General features: G+C 48.3%; 1 protein-coding gene across 4 annotated transcripts in view; it reads right to left on the bottom strand.

Annotated features, from left to right (window-relative positions):
* Positions 1 to 16,012, bottom strand: part of tub (TUB bipartite transcription factor) — a 43,444-nt gene that overhangs the window by 11,125 nt on the left and 16,307 nt on the right. For 3 of the 4 annotated variants that reach the window (XM_062471942.1, XM_062471943.1, XM_062471945.1), the window contains exons 2-3: positions 5,369 to 5,420; positions 1,838 to 2,000 (exon numbers count right to left, since the gene is read on the bottom strand). In XM_062471942.1, the coding sequence (XP_062327926.1) occupies positions 1,838 to 2,000; positions 5,369 to 5,420 (215 nt within the window). Of the gene's footprint in view, positions 1 to 1,837; positions 2,001 to 5,368; positions 5,421 to 9,964; positions 10,475 to 16,012 lie in introns of those variants that run through there. The other variant, XM_062471944.1, reaches the window with a different exon arrangement.

Genomic DNA, 16,012 nt, shown 5'->3' with positions numbered 1-16,012 from the left:
AAAGAAAATGCTGTTGGTTACGGTGTGGAAGATGTTGCTATTAGATTCAAACCTTAGTGGGCTCTAAAGATGATGTCACATCATCAGACCATCCATAAGAGCGAAAACTCTGAGGTGGACCAAACAATCCCAGCAGAGGATATACTGTAGAGGGTTTACTAAAGAAATAGTCCTGTTGAACTTCCATTATAGATGCACAATGAAACATGGTTACGAAATGTACCCACATTTTGGGGTCAGGTCACCAATCAATGTCACATTGACCTGCGCACCTAGCCGGATACAAATGTTCAAGAAGAAAGAATACAAGTTCCTGCCCGGATTTAGATCAAATGAATGCGTGTTTACAAAAGAACACTAATGTACATAGGGGAGACAGAGCACTCAGGCCTTGAATGTCGAATAAGATCTTAAAATAGAGACACGAAAATGAGAGCAATCAAGGGACCTGCGGCAGTAATCTAAAAGCCCTGAAGAAGAGGAAGAGGAAGCAAGAGAGAGAGAGAGAGAGAAAGCGAGAGGAAGGGGCCGGAGGGGGGGTGGTGCATATTCTTTCAAGGTGAAATGCGTTTGTCACTGCTGCCCGAAGTCCTTCTCTGTTGCCAAGCAGAATGTTGTCGTGTTTTTTTTTTCTCCAATCCCACTGTCCGTTTGGACGTGTGCTACGTTACAGAACAGCCTCAAAGGCAGCATCTGTTTGACATCTCTAAAAGGGAGGCTGACACTGCAGAGGGGGGCCGCGCGCGGAGAAGTTCCGGGTCACACATCGACGGCGTGTGTGTGTGCGCGCGTGTGTGTGTGTGTGTACTCTGTGTTTAGCAGACACAGCTTGAGAGAAGATCTCTCTCGTAAACACTAAACACATTCATTAGACTCGACGGAGGGTGAGGGAATCTGAAAAAGCCCTCCTCTGCAGTCAGGCAGAGTGCGAGGGGGGAGCGAGGGAGGGTTCTCCTATCCACGCTCCGCTCTCCTGATTGCCATCACTACTGTATGATGATCTCCCTCAATTTTAAACTGAGTGTATTTGATTACACATCCTGGCCTGGACAAAAAAACTGGTCTCTGCATGTGGTGTCCACAGAGCGAAAGCAACATCAGGATGAACCAGGCCAGGGCAGCATGCATGGCCTGCAGCCCAGACTCTGCCTCTCAGAGCTGGGGATTAGACAGCAGCTGATGGCCCTCTGTGGAGATAAGCAGCCCAATCACTGGCAGCCTGCCTGCTCCTGATCGAGGCATCCCTGCACAGTTGAGTTTTCTGTACTACACAGTTGACAGTTTGTTTCAGACCAAGTCTAAATGATACAGTATAGCCTTGTTTGAAGGAAGCAAATGTCAACGGTTACAAATGTTACTTCACATCGAGATACTGTATTTCAACTCGCATCTCTTCAACTATGTCATGTAGTTTTCTTTTTTACATCGCATGAAGCAAAGTATCTCTTCTGCCCAAGAGCAAAGACTCGGCAGGCCAGCTCGATTAAACAGTGAGCTCTCCATGGGACTTTCACTCAAATGTTCACACCCTCTTATATCCATTTCCAATCAGCAACCTTTCACCCCCAGTCTGTTTGAGCTGCCTGGATCAATAGCAATGTGTCCAAACTGGCAGGACGTGGAGAAGCACTTGCCTGTCTGGCTGTCTGGCTGTCTGGCTGTCTGGCTGTCTGTCTGTCTGGCTAGCTCCCTGCCCTTGAAAAAGGGGCCTAAACAATTAGTACTGGGCATCCCATTTGTCTGGTGTTGCTTGGAGAGAGATGATAGGGCCAGGTCCAGATGGCAGGTCCAGGTGACAGAGCAGGTCTGGGTGTGGTTGTGGTGCTGGTGGTCATACCGTGGTAGATTGTGCTGCTATTGCTGCTCAGGTAGGACTCCACCAGCGGTGCCTGCTCCTCGCTCTGCTTGGTCCTGCGGGCCCGGGAGCGCCCGTCCACATTGGACTGAACCATCAGCGGCTCCTGTCTCTTCTTCTTCTGTTTCTGTTCCAGCAGGGCTCTCTGTGACACACACACACACACAGACAAACACACAGAGATTCTTAAATTACACTGTCATGAATAAATCACACGTGCACAAACACAATATAATAAAACATTCACAATACCCCTGCACACACACACAACCACCCACACACCTACAGACACCCCCCCACACACACACACATTCTTAAATTACACTGTCATGAATAAATCACACGTGCACAAATACAGTATAATAAAACATTCACAATACCCCTGCACACACACACACACCCATTCACACACCCAGTGACAACCACACACACACATAAACCTACACCCACATACACTCACAAACAAACACACACACATGCACACACACACACATTCTGAAAAGCACCATACTGCCTTCCATCCCATTACCACAGCACACGACGAGGCAGTGTCCTTGATGGTGGTGTGGTCATGAAACACATGGCAGGTTGGCAGGTGCACGTGTGCACCTGCCATCCAGCTCACCAGAGAGCTCAGGCTGCAGCAGAAATCACACACCTGCTTACCTATGGCTGAAGAGATACTATAAATAAAAACCCATTAAGGGCTCAAGCTTAAGAAATAATCCAGAGTTTGACCCCTGCCTGCGTGCAGATGCAGTTGCCTAGGTTATTGAGTGCGAGGGATTCGTTGACCGCTTGACAGCACAGACAACAAGCCAAGTCGTTTTCAAAAACAGTCGTCTTCACTTTCTGCTGCATTCGTTGTGCTACTTGAACATATTTTTCTCCAACAGACACCGCAGCCCGATCTGTGTCCCAGATTCATTATCCCAGTTCACCCTAAATAATGACTTTACTTTTCCCTTGTGATATGACATGAATGTGCAGTAATATGAGTTTTGAGGCTTTGGCAAGTTTGTAAGTGTCTGTTAATTCAGGGTCTCCTGAGACAGCAGGGCTGCTGGTGATCAGGAAGGTTCGATTAAAACCCTTTCTGATTCGGATTCGGATTCAGCAGCAGGCAGCTGAGCTGGCCTGCTTCCAGAGCCCGCAGTAACACAGCCTCCGCCCCCAAATCCTCCACAGTCCCAGAAATACACAGCGTGCATTCAGCATGTAGCATTAGTGTTTCAGATCTCCCTGTCTCTGCCTCTGTCTCTGCCTCTGCCTTTGCATCTGCTTTTGCTTTTGCTTCTCCTCTCTTCGCTCCTCTTCTCTCTTCTCTTCTCTCCTCTCTTCGCTCCTCTTCTCTCCTCTCCTCTCTTCTCATCTCTCTCCTCCCATCTCCATCCATCTCCTCTCCCTCTTTATCTCCCTTACCTCTCCTCGCTTCTCCCAATTCAACTTCTTCTACATGCCCCACCCTTCCCACTGGCAAGATCACCGTGAAGCAGGCCTCAGCTCCCACTCTGTAACTGGGCACCATGAGAACCAGAGCCTGTATTCACGATGTGTCTCAGAGTAACTACAGCTAAGTCATTGTCATCTCAAACACCAAAAGAGATCCTAGATCCGACTTCATCCTCCTCCTAGACAACTCCTCCTACCAGGGCAGTCCCAGAACCATCCGGACCAGCCGTCACCAGTGGTTATGTAAGCATTGCGAACTGAGGGAAATCCCAGAGTCTGAGCTCATCAAATATTGAGGGAATCCCTGATGGTGCAGAAAGCTGCTCTGGCTACTCTGCTGAGACACTTTTGGCTGAGGCCAAACGTGGAGGAATCGCCGTACATGAGCAGAGAGTCAGAGGATAGACCACAGAGGAGAGGAGAGGAGAGGAGAGGAGAGAAGAGGAGAGGACAGGAAAGAAGAGGACAGGAAAGGTCGAGAGATGGAGAGAGAGACAGACCTAACACTATAATTAGAGCACAGTGCAATGGCTGCGGAGGAATGCTGCCATGACATCCCGCTCTCATTCCCTCAACCAGGGAGAGAGAACATCCTGGGAGATGCCCTCTCTCCCAGTGGGTCATGTATGGGCTCTGCAGGACACCTTGGACCAAGTTCATCAAACAATGAACCCAGGTGATGCATCTCGAGACTGGAACGAGCAGAGCTCCGAGCCCTGTTGCTTGGGTGACTGTCTTGCTAATGCAGTATGAATGTAGAAGAGCACTTTGATGTTCAAAGAATGGCTGGTTCAGCAGAGACCACTGAGTGAAGAACTGAACTGTGGATCTTCCTGCTGGAGCGCCTTACTTCTTTTACTCTGTTCATTCATAAGATATGAGACTGTTCTGCGTTTGTCTGGGTCTGTACTTTGAGATGTTTTTACCTCAAAAATAAACCCATATATCCGATAACAACTGATCTTGTTTTATATCTTCTTGCCTTTGTTCGGTCCTTCCGTCATTCGATCCTTCCTTCATTTCTTCCTACCTTCTTTCTCTCCCTTCCTTTTTCCATCCTTTTCCTCTCTCTCTCCCTCTTCTCCACACACATTTGTTCCAGACGTCTGAGGGCAACTTGTCAAAAGACTGACGAGAAACCAAAGTCGTGTGTGTCCCTTCGGCAGTTGAGGGCCCAAGCATTGACAAATCACCCGCACCCTCTACAGAGCACAGGGTTAATGGGGTATCCAAGTATCCACCTGTATCCAAGCTCAGTTTCATCTAAAATGCTTCAGTCAGGCCCATTGTTTACGTAAAACCATCTTACGGCATCACCGCAGCAACAGCCGCAAACACAGCAACACTCTAGTCGCTGAGATGTATTACTGTAAAGTGAACTGTGGGAAATACATTAGAGTAGCTATCGCTAGAACAAGAAAGGGGTTTGATGTTGTTTATGTCCATGCTGAACACCCCATCATTACGCTTGGCCTACTCCTGAAATCCATAGAGATTGGCCTCATATCAACGTTTGCTACATAATCCCCAGCCATTTTCTTCTGTATTTTAGGAAATGTAACAAGAGGTCTGATGAAACCAATGACGGCACCATGATCTATTTTCACGCTTCTCATTGGATCGTCAGAGACGATGCAGGGAAAGTAATTGAAGTCGAGATGAAACCATTGAGATTATTTTCATGTCACGCTGCTTAATCTTGAGAAGGAATATTGCTAAGCATCTGTATCACACAGACAGGAACAGAGTCATCAACCAACCGATTAGCATAAAACACCTCTAATTGGTTGCAAATACTTAAGACTGCCGAATCCCTGAAAGACGATTAAACTGATGTGAACTAAATATCTGGTCCAGTAAGCTGTGAAATATTTACTATGGTGAAGACATTCTCTTTGTCTGTCTCTATATCTTTATCCCCTCTCTCTGTCTCTCTCTCTCTCTCCAAATAATTATATCTCTGTCTCAATCTCTCTGTCTTCCTTATCTCTGTTTTCCAGCCGGCTGCCTCTCCTCTGGTTGTCCTGTTTTAGCCCACATAGTGTCCCCTCCAGGGCCTACCTGTCTGTCCAGCTTCTGCTGGCGAAGGTTACTGCCTTCATCATCCAAGGTGCTGCAGAGAAGGAGGGGGGGGAGGAGAGAAAGAGAAAGAGGATGTTAAAAACATTGGCAAAGTCATATTTATTTACTGTAGAATTGTATGAATGCAAGGTGGGTGAGGTGGAATTCCGATAGACAGTAAAGCTTCCCAGCTTTATTGAGGGAAAACAAGGTATAGCCCCTTGGGGTCTCCTGACCGCAAGGCTTAGGCTGAGGTTTACTGAGAATGACTCAGAACAACAAGACCAACACACTTTACAGTAAAAGCCAACCAAGCCTTCCCTGCAGTATGAACGTGACGCGAATTGTCAAGAGTCAAATAACAAAGAGCACTATAGCTGGACGTGATCAGGAGCCCGAGGACGGACGTGCTGCTACACACGAGTCGCAAAGAAGAAGACGACAAGGCTCGTGAATGTCGGAATAGGGTACAACCAGAACCTTCAGGTTTCCACCCCCTCGCCCCCACTGCCCCTAATCAGCCATCACACACTCTCTGATTGCCCCCTCAGTGTGTGCCCTCAACCAGAACAAGACTCAAATGCTTCCTCATTACTAAAAGGCAATGAGAGGCTTCCTCCGCGAGGTGTGGAGGGCGATGAGGTAAAGGCAGAGGGGGACAGGAGGTTGGGCTGGAGTGCAGCAGGGAGGAGAGGGGCTGGTGGGTTGCGCCGGCTCAACTTGTCTGCGTGAGTGCCTGCGTGCGTGAGTGTGCGTGCGTGTGGATGAGATGGGGATCGTTGGCTGAGAGCGGGCGCTGTGTGTGTGCGTGGCTGGAGGGCCATGTGACAGAGTTATATCATATCCTTTCCTCCACACCCAGATCGCTAATCCTTCTGAAACCTCAAAAAGGGGGGAGGGGGGGGGAGGGGGGGGGTCAGACACTGGCAGTATTGAGCGCAACTTCAGCATCCTCTGTCAATTATTGAACAGTATTTGACACACACATACACACAAACACACAAACAGACACAGAACCTTTGTCGGAGTCGGAAATAAAGAGGCAGTAATCGGCATGTTCTGTGAAGATGGAAGGCTATTTTAACATCGGCGTGTGATGTAATCAGAGAGAAATGTTCCTTGATTCAGGTGAAAGGAAGGCTCCTGGCAGACGTCACAGAACACCGGTTCTCAAGCGAGATGTGACGTCTATGCTTTCTACAAACAGCAAGATATTGGATTTGACGTAATATCGGATAAGCCGTGCACACTGTACAGAGGGGACTCAACAGGGGCATACAAAACACTTGCTGCTGAAGAGGTACGTGACAGGGTACCTGCGCTGCCTACACATCACTGTCAGTGACAACACTTGAGTTTGGGGGCGGTGATGGGTGAAGGTGGCAGACAGGAGGGAGAGGGGTCGAACACTCTTTTGGGTAAGCCAGCGAAGCACATCAATGAATTCTCTACCAGTAATGAGGTAGTTGACCCTCATTATTACAGCTCTTTTATGCCATTATCTGCTTGTCGGATGCTATCTACACTTGTGATTTCTGATGGCAGAACAGGAGTGTTTTGTGTGTGTGTGAGTGCCTGTGTGTACATGTCTATGAGTGCTCTGTATTTGTGGGTTCACACTTTTTTGATTTGGTGTGCGTGGGTCTCAAAACAGTACATGCCCACTTCCTGTTTGGATCATTATAAATGTTCAGTCCCTGGTGTGAGTCAGCCAGGTAGCCGTGAGCAGAGCGTCATGTTCAGTGTCACCCTAGTGAGAGAGCCCCCCCCCCCGCCCCCCCTTCTCTCAGTGGCACAGTGGCTGAGTACTGTGTTTACCAGGCTGTGACCCCCCGTGGGGAGGAGAGCCTGTGTTACACTACACTGCTGGGCCTGCAGATTAATGACAAGAGCCACATGTCCCAGCTGTGTCTCCAGTGTGCAGCCCCACATGGGGACCCATCCATATTTCATGGCGGCCTTCCATTAATTGCAGTGCCGGCTGATGGTAAGGAGAAGCCATCCGTGACGGGCCCTTCGGAGGAGACGTGAGGAGCACCTGCCACTGGCCAAACCCCTTCCCCACCTCCCCCTGTTTCCTAACCCCTCCTGGGGGAAGAGGCAATGAACAGAGGTGCTTGAGCATGTCTCTGTGTTGTTGTTAAGGTCTACTGTCCCAGAGGGCACTCACATCATCTAATTATTATATCACTAATAATGCTAACGGCACACAACCAGCATCAAATCTATTAACCCTTCCAGTACCCTTTCCTAATATAGATGTATCAGGCATCTCAGTCACTGCTCTAGGGAGCAGAGCTTCTTTCAGGAACAACCTTACATAGATCTAAGAATCAGCACTGCAGGTCTATTTTGATTATTCCATGATGGCAAGCCAGCTCTCCTGACGCAATCTTTCAATGAGATCCATGGCAAGCCAGCTCTGTAACTTATAGCAACCAGGAGCCAATGAGAGCAAAGGATGCCTTGCAACCATGGCAATGGGGCTTGGGTTGGAGGTAGTCGCTTTAGCAATTGTGTGGCTGTTAAGTGGTAACAGGAAGACGAGCAGGCGGGAAGACAGGCAAGCAGGCAGGAAGACAGGCAAACAGGCAGGAAGACAGACAAACAGGCAGGAAAACGAGCAGACGGGAAGACAGGCAAACAGGCAGGAAGACAGGCAAACAAGCAGGAAGACAGACAAACAGGCAGGCAGACAGGCAAACAGGCAGGAAGACAGGCAAACAGGCAGGAAGACGAGCAGGCGGGAAGACAGACAAACAGGCAGGAAGACAGGCAAACAAGCAGGAAGACAGACAAACAGGCAGGCAGACAGGCAAACAGGCAGGAAGACAGGCAAACAGGCAGGAAGACGAGCAGGCGGGAAGACAGACAAACAGGCAGGAAGACAGGCAAACAGGCAACAGGCAAGCAGGCAGGAAGACAGGCAAACAGGCATGCAGACAGGCAAACAGGCAGGAAGACAGGCAAACAGGCAGACAGGCAAACAGGCAGGAAGACGAGCAAGCGGGAAGATAGGCAAGCAGGCAGGAAGACAGACAAACAGGCAGGAAGACAGGCAAACAGGCAGACAGGCAAACAGGCAGGAAGACAGACAAGCAGGCGGGAAGACAGACAAACAGGCAGGAAGACAGGCAAACAGGCAGACAGGCAAGCAGGAAGACAGACAAACAGGCAGGAAGACAGGCAAACAGGCAGGAAGACAGACAAGCAGGCAGGAAGACAGGCAAACAGGCAGGAAGACAGACAAGCAGGCGGGAAGACAGGCAAGCAGGCGGGAAGACAGGCAAACAGGCAGGAAGACAGGCAAGCAGGCGGGAAGACAGGCAAACAGGCAGGAAGACAGACAAGCAGGCGGGAAGACAGGCAAGCAGGCGGGAAGACAGGGAAACAGGCAGGAAGACAGGCAAGCAGGCAGGAAGACAGACAAGCAGGCGGGAAGACAGGCAAGCAGGCGGGAAGACAGGCAAACAGGCAGGAAGACAGGCAAACAGGCAGACAGGCAAACAGGCAGGAAGACAGACAAGCAGGCAGGAAGACAGGCAAACAGGCAGGAAGACAGACAAGCAGGCGGGAAGAAAGGCAAGCAGGCAGGAAGACAGGCAAGCAGGCAGGAAGACGAGCAGATGGGAAGACAGGCAAACAGGCAGGAAAACAGGCAAACAGGCAGGAAGACAGGCAAGCAGGCAGGAAGACAGGCAAACAGGCAGACAGGCAAGGAGGCAGGAAGACAGGCAAGCAGGCATGCATGCTTGAGGACAGACAGGCAGGTCAGCAGACAGGTAAGCAAGCACCCAGATAGACGATAGGCAGACAGACAGGCAGACAGGCAGGCAGGCGCAGACCACGCAGGCAGGCAAACGTCTTTTTTCAAGACAGAAAGAAGAAAAAGCTGATAAACACTAACATCGGAGCAAAACAGTACAACTGAAGAGAATGAGCTCCAGACACTGAGAGTCAGGGGAGGTAGAGGGGTCATCTACCTCCTGAGAGGGTTGTTAAGGAAATATACTAATTTGGAGACATGGAAATATCTTTTCAAAGATTCTGATCAGGCAGATTCAAATTCATTCAATTCAGATTATTATAAAATGCTTCAAAAATGTAATGTTAGTACAAGCTACACATCCACCACATCAAGATGAATCTGTTACTTTTAGCGTAGTAGTGAACTAAATTAAACATTGATATTTAAACTTACTTACATGTACCTGAAACAAATATTTTTAATTTAAAAGTTTTAATTAAGTTGCATAATGACGAGAAATTTACAATTTTATGGACTGTAGCAGAAAAACAGAATATATCCATGCAACAAACACACCGAGGAGGCTAGCTGAAGGTGATTTGGACTTTGATAAGAGCATTACTCCAGAAATGTTCTACTAGAGCACAGTATACACACATGTGGCAATGTTACTCCCACCGGGCAAGAAACCAATGCGATCAACTCCAACCCTGCCATCACAGTAACTGGCTCTGTCAAAACTGTATCGAACCGTTTACACGCTCATGCACAAACACACACACACGCACACACTATCACAGACAAGTCCTCCCCGCAGGACGTAGAGCGGCACATGGAGAGCCTGGTACCTGTAAGGGATCCAGTCGGAGGAGAGTTTGGAGCTCATGTCTGTCAGTCACTCTGCGGGCCAACGCTGCCGTCTGGGGGGCTGGGCTGAGGGGGGCTTGGGGGGGGGGGCCTGCGACAGCAACAGAGGCACCAACACAGGCAGCCGCGGGGTCTGGCGACAACGATCACAGCGACGCAGACCGCACAGCCGGCTCATTCTCTGAACACTGCCCCCTCTCTCTCTCTCTCTCTCTCTCTCTCTCTCTCTCTCTCTCTCTCTCTCTCTCTCTCTCTCAGCCTCTCCCTGTCCTCTCGCTCTGCTTCACCCTGTGCCTCTGTGTCGTCGCTCCGCAGTTACGTCCTCTGGAGCCCGGCTCTGGGGCTGGAGATGACTCCCAATCCAGGAAGGACAGACGGGCGGGCGTGCTGCTCTGTCATCCACCCCGAGCACGGAGGAAAACCTTGTCTCTCGATCTCCTCCCCCTAGTGTACACGCGTGCTATCGATCTGCACCTCTCTGTCTCTGTCTCTCTCTCACATACCCTGCTCTGCTCGCGCTCTAGCGCTCTCTACCACTCTATTGCTCCTGATCTCTCGTTTTTGTTGGAACGTTCTCTTCCCGCTCCTCTCTCTCTCTCTCTTCCCGCCTCTCTCTCTCTTCCCGCTCTCTCTCTCTCTCTCGCTCTCACTCTCTCTCTCTCGTTATCTCTCTGGCTGCATCAGTAGAGCAGCACACCGACTTGAGGAGGAGGAAGCAGGTAACATTGGATCCCTTTGTCTAGGTCCTTTGATGTTTGAGCTGTGCCTCCCTTCCAGTGTTCGTTCTCCCCGTCGCTCACCCCGCTCTCTCTCTGTCTCGCGCTCTCTCTCTCTCTTTCTCGCGCTCTCTCGTTCTCTCTCGCTCTCTCTCCCTTCCTCTCTCTACCGTGAGCACACACACATTCCTCACTGCTGGAGGCACATAAAGCACGGAAACAGGCGTGTTTTATGGGGCTTGATATATTTATTCTACCCGAGTAAAGAGCGTTAGCATATGACTGAGAAGACCTGTGCTAAGAGTCTCCGTTCAAAATACAAGCATAGATAGCCAGACAAAGATATTCACACACACACACACACATTTGTTCATCTCAACCCCCTACTGTACATCCCTTTTAACACCTTGAAATAAACACATCCCTTTCTTTGTACTCAGAGGCTTAAAAAAATCATTCACTAGGAAAATAAATCCATTCAGTTTATTGGAAGGTTTTATGCTATTTCATTTCAATGTACGATCAATGTCCTGTAAATGTCAACAAGCTTGCGTGAACAGAACCCTGATCTAATACAATATAGAATATTTTCATCAATATGGCTGTGCATGTAAGGGTAGATGAAAACTGCATCTAATCAACTGTCTTTTCCCCACAACAGCCTGAGGCACTTTGTATTTTTCACTGTATTTCATCATGTGTGTGAGAATGTATGTTTGTGTAAATGTGTGTGCGAGTGTGTGTCTGTGCACCAGTCTGTGCCCTCATCTCTCTCAGTGTCACAGTCAGTCATTGTGATTTAGTGCTAGCTCAGTGAACCAGGCCGTCTTGATATTCTACAGAGCTGCCAGACCCTTCTCTGAACCACAACACAAATATACAGTACACACACATATACAGTACACACACATGCATATACATAGGGACAGAATGTAACTCTGTGGTTTAGAGCTCAGTTTGTCTCCTATTTAGGCATACATTCATGTACAGAATAAGTGAAGGTCAGATCTGTAATGGGTTCAGATACACAGCCACATCGACATGCAATACACTCGCATCGAGATTACATTCGATTCACTAAATGAGCGACATTAATGACTTTGATACAGAGGTTTCAACGTGTCTGAGTGGTAAACACTGGCAATTTGGGGGGGCACTTTGACATCTTCTCTCAATTATGTATGGTGTGTTTTGCAGTCAGGACTCACTGAACCACCACTGCAGGCTGGTTGTTTAGGCTCCACTGCCGTGGCATGAGGCACCAACAAACTCCAGCGCTAGCAACACACAGACATCTACAGCACTATGGATATGGAGGGGGGGGGGGGGGGTGAGGGAATGGGGAAGCTGGTGACACTTTCAAGAGCAGGACACTGCCTTCAACTTCATCAGCATCATTGTCATGGCCACAAGCTATGTACTGTGTACTACAGACTGGGAGGTGTCTACCTGTGTTTTAGTAGGTGTAGATATAGGTTATACCAGAACCTGTCTATTACTGAGTGTAGATATAGCTTATATCAGTACCTGTGTATTAGTGAGTTTAGATAGTAGATATAGGTTGTACCAGTACCTGTGTATTCGTGAGTTTAGATGTTGGTTATATCAGTTGTGTGTATCATTGAGTGTAGATATCGTTTTGACCTTTACCTGTGTGCTAGGGAGCGTAGATGTAAGTTACATCAGTTGTGTGTGCTGTGTTATATCTGAGGGGCAGACATGATGAGTGTCTCTCCTGAGAGCCAGGTGTTAGCACAGCGGTAAATATTTTATGGTGGAGGGATTCTTTTAATCTGGGGGCTACGGGCATGAGGGAGCCGGCAGGGTGCCCTTCTTCATCATCATCCTCACGCTCTCTCCTCTCACTCCATCCACTGTCACGTGACCAGAAAGGAAATGGAATCAGCAGCGGGAAATGGCAAACAGCACAGGGCGGAACACAAATTCAAGAGTACTGGAATGGATTCCATTAAAGAGCTTAACGTTTGACGTAAACAGGACGGCCCTGTGTCCGCGGCCTGTCTCGGGGCTGGCATTGAAGGTGATTGGAGGATGGCATTGGGATAATGGGGAGGCTGGGGACCTGTGGGGGCAGGGGGGGGGGGATTGGAGGGGGGGGGGGTGCTATCCTCAGACAGACAGGCTGCTACAGACATGAGCACAGGAGGAGAACAACGTAAATAATGGAATAGTTCAATCTGGCACTCACCAGGACAAGCCATGCCAACTAAATGAATGACTTTCACCCCCTCGTTACGGGACTGTGTGTGTGCTTTTTTTGTGCCACAGTGTGTGTGTGTGTGTGTGTTTTTTTTGTTTGGTAATGCACATGGATGGGTATGTGTCTGTGTTCGGGGTCTGTGTGTTCGGCGTGTGTGTTCAGTGTGTGTGTGCATGTGTGTTTGTGTGTGTGTGCAGGTGTAGGTGAATGGTTATGTGTGGGTGTTGATTAATCAGATATACTATTACTTTGAACCCCATCTCATTATGGTAATAAAAAACACACTCCCCCCATCTTTTGAAAGTAGCATGCTACAATCCTCTAGCCTTCAGCTCATTTACTGAATAAAGAATACCTCATTCAAGTAAATCATACTCGATAGCTGCATTTATACAAAGCACGTGACGGCGGCCAACCACCTGCAGTAGAACTGCTGTTTTTGGTCTTCATCTAGGCAGTTTGCAGATGGTTTATGATCAGAAGACCGAAGCTGAAGAGAGCTGGAGGAGAACAGTGCCGCGTCCGGATCCTTCACAACCCTGAAGACAAGACCTCTTCAAACCCCACTGATTACATTACGTATTCCAACAGGAGCTGCCTAAAAGCACCTGCGTACAAGCACCTGTTTACAAAAAAACGATCCCATGGATTAGGTCTCCATTGGCTACAAATTGATTTTACAGTGTGTCTGTCTTGGCGTGCTTCAACACAGTCTTTTAATGAGCTCAAGAACAAACGTCCCGAGACCATTTTCACCCGTGTGGTCCATTTAAATGGATCCACTGATGTAAATATTGATTGGAACTATACACACCAACTTTCAACTGCGTATAGGGAGTCAGGTGGCTGAGTGGTGAGGGAATCGGGCTAGTAATCCAAAGGTTGCCAGTTCGATTCCCGGTCATGCCAACTGACGTTGTGTCCTTGGGCAAGGCCCTTCACCCTACTTGCCTCGGGGGGAATGTCCCTGTACTTACTGTAAGTCGCTCTGGATAAGAGTGTCTGCTAAATGACTAAAAAAAATATATAGCTATAGATTGTGTTTGGCATTCAGTCACTGGAGTTCCAGTTTTGTAAATCAGTTTGGGCACTGTCTAAATACAGTATTGCAAACTGTTCTTATTTACTTCTACAGCTGTGATCTGGGACTGATTACACACAACTGGAGCAGAGAAAGATGAAAGCTGCTTGTGGCACTTTCATTACGGGAAGAAATGGTAAATTAATTGCATATGCTAATATAAGTGGAAACCATCAAACCATCTGGCAGAGATTTGGTGATGGCAGGGTCCCAAAAAACAGTTTCCGAGGGTGTCTTGGAGGGATTCAATACAAACAGAGGCATCCTTATTTCAAGCTGAGAAGTAAATCTCTCAGCTTTAGAGACTTTGTGGGTCTGTTTGTCTGTATCTATGTGTGTCTGTCTGTGCCCCTCTGTGTGTCTGTGTGTCTCTGTTTGCTTCTATGTGTTTCTTTGTCCGTATCTGTGTGCATCTGTGTGTGTGTGCTGTGTGTGTGTGTGTGTGTGTGTGTGTGTGTGTGTGTGTGTGTGTGTGTGTGTGTCTGGGTGTGTTTGCACAGACGTGTGTGCATGTCTGAGGTGAAGTGAATGGAGGTGCTGGCTGTTGCCCAGTATTGATTGGCTGTGACGTGCTCAGTGTTCTCAGTGGTAAACAGCAGTGGTCTGGCTGAGGGTGACATTCAAGGCTCATTCGCAGACCGCTTCTTCTGCGGAAGGCAAGTCCAGAGACCACAGACTCTGCAAATATCACACACTCTGCAAAGACTATAACTTGAAAGAAAACTCATCCTGATTTCCTCAGCCTGGCAGAAACCCTGCATTTTTTGTATCCTAGTTTGTGGCAGAAAGACGCACACAGACACACACAAGCCTTCGGTTGTCTACAAATCTTGAATGTGCCCAATAACAGTGCACCTTCAATAGAGATGTCTGCGTATCTAGGCTTGCCCAGCTGTTAAAGCCCAGGTGATCAGGGTTAATCACAGAACATCTGGCAGAAAGACTAAGGTCGCCTCAAGACCATCACACCCAGTATCACCTCATCACACCAGTATCACCTCATCACACCCAGTATCACCTCACCACACCCAGTATCACCTCATCACACCCAGTATCACCTCATCACACCCAGTATCACCTCATCACACCCAGTATCACCACACCCAGTATCACCTCACCACACCCAGTATCACCTCATCACACCCAGTATCACCTCATCACACCCAGTATCACCTCACCACACCCAGTATCACCTCATCACACCCAGTATCACCTCATCACACCCAGTATCACCTCATCACACCCAGTATCACCTCACCACACCCAGTATCACCTCATCACACCCAGTATCACCTCATCACACCCAGTATCACCTTGTAGCACAGTCCACAGACAAAGCACGGTACCATCACACCTTCTCCTACCCCCGACAAGGAAAGGGTCTTCCCCTTTGTCCTTCTCCCAGAGGAGAAGCTTCAAAGCTTCTGACCCAGCATGGGGTCAGATACAGAGGCCACACGGCCCACAGTATCAGACAAAGGATTTACAAGGAAGAACTTTCTTATGTGGATTTACAAACATATTCTCAAGGACTACATGGCTCATGGACACTATTTCAATGACAGTAGTTGATGTGTTATAATGTGTGTTTTTCCCATTTACTTAGAACGTTGTTTAAGTGAGGTTTGATTATAACTTCCCTTCAAGTATAGTTAAGTCAGCCAATCTTGATATCAAAATGATTGTACCATACTAACAAAACCATTTACGAATGTTGTATTGTTATATTCTGAAGTTTGAGCATTCCATGGACAGTTGAAATAACGGAACTCAAAAGGTACAACTACTTCACACCTAGGCAGATCTCAGGACGACGCCCAGGAGGGGGGAAACTGACCAATGAAAGAGGTCACCTTCACGGGGACCCCCCCATTTCCTTTGGAGTATAAAACCCCCAAACGTATAATCACCCCCGCTTGTTCGTAGGATTAAACTGAAGTGCTCGCGACATTTCTAAACTATTCCTCTCAACCTGCAAATTCACTGAGCGCCCGGAACTTTGGCCAAAGAT

This window comes from Osmerus eperlanus, chromosome 10 (genome assembly GCF_963692335.1).
Source record: "Osmerus eperlanus chromosome 10, fOsmEpe2.1, whole genome shotgun sequence".
Lineage (NCBI taxonomy): Eukaryota > Metazoa > Chordata > Actinopteri > Osmeriformes > Osmeridae > Osmerus > Osmerus eperlanus.
This window is presented reverse-complemented; position numbering and strand designations above follow the sequence as displayed.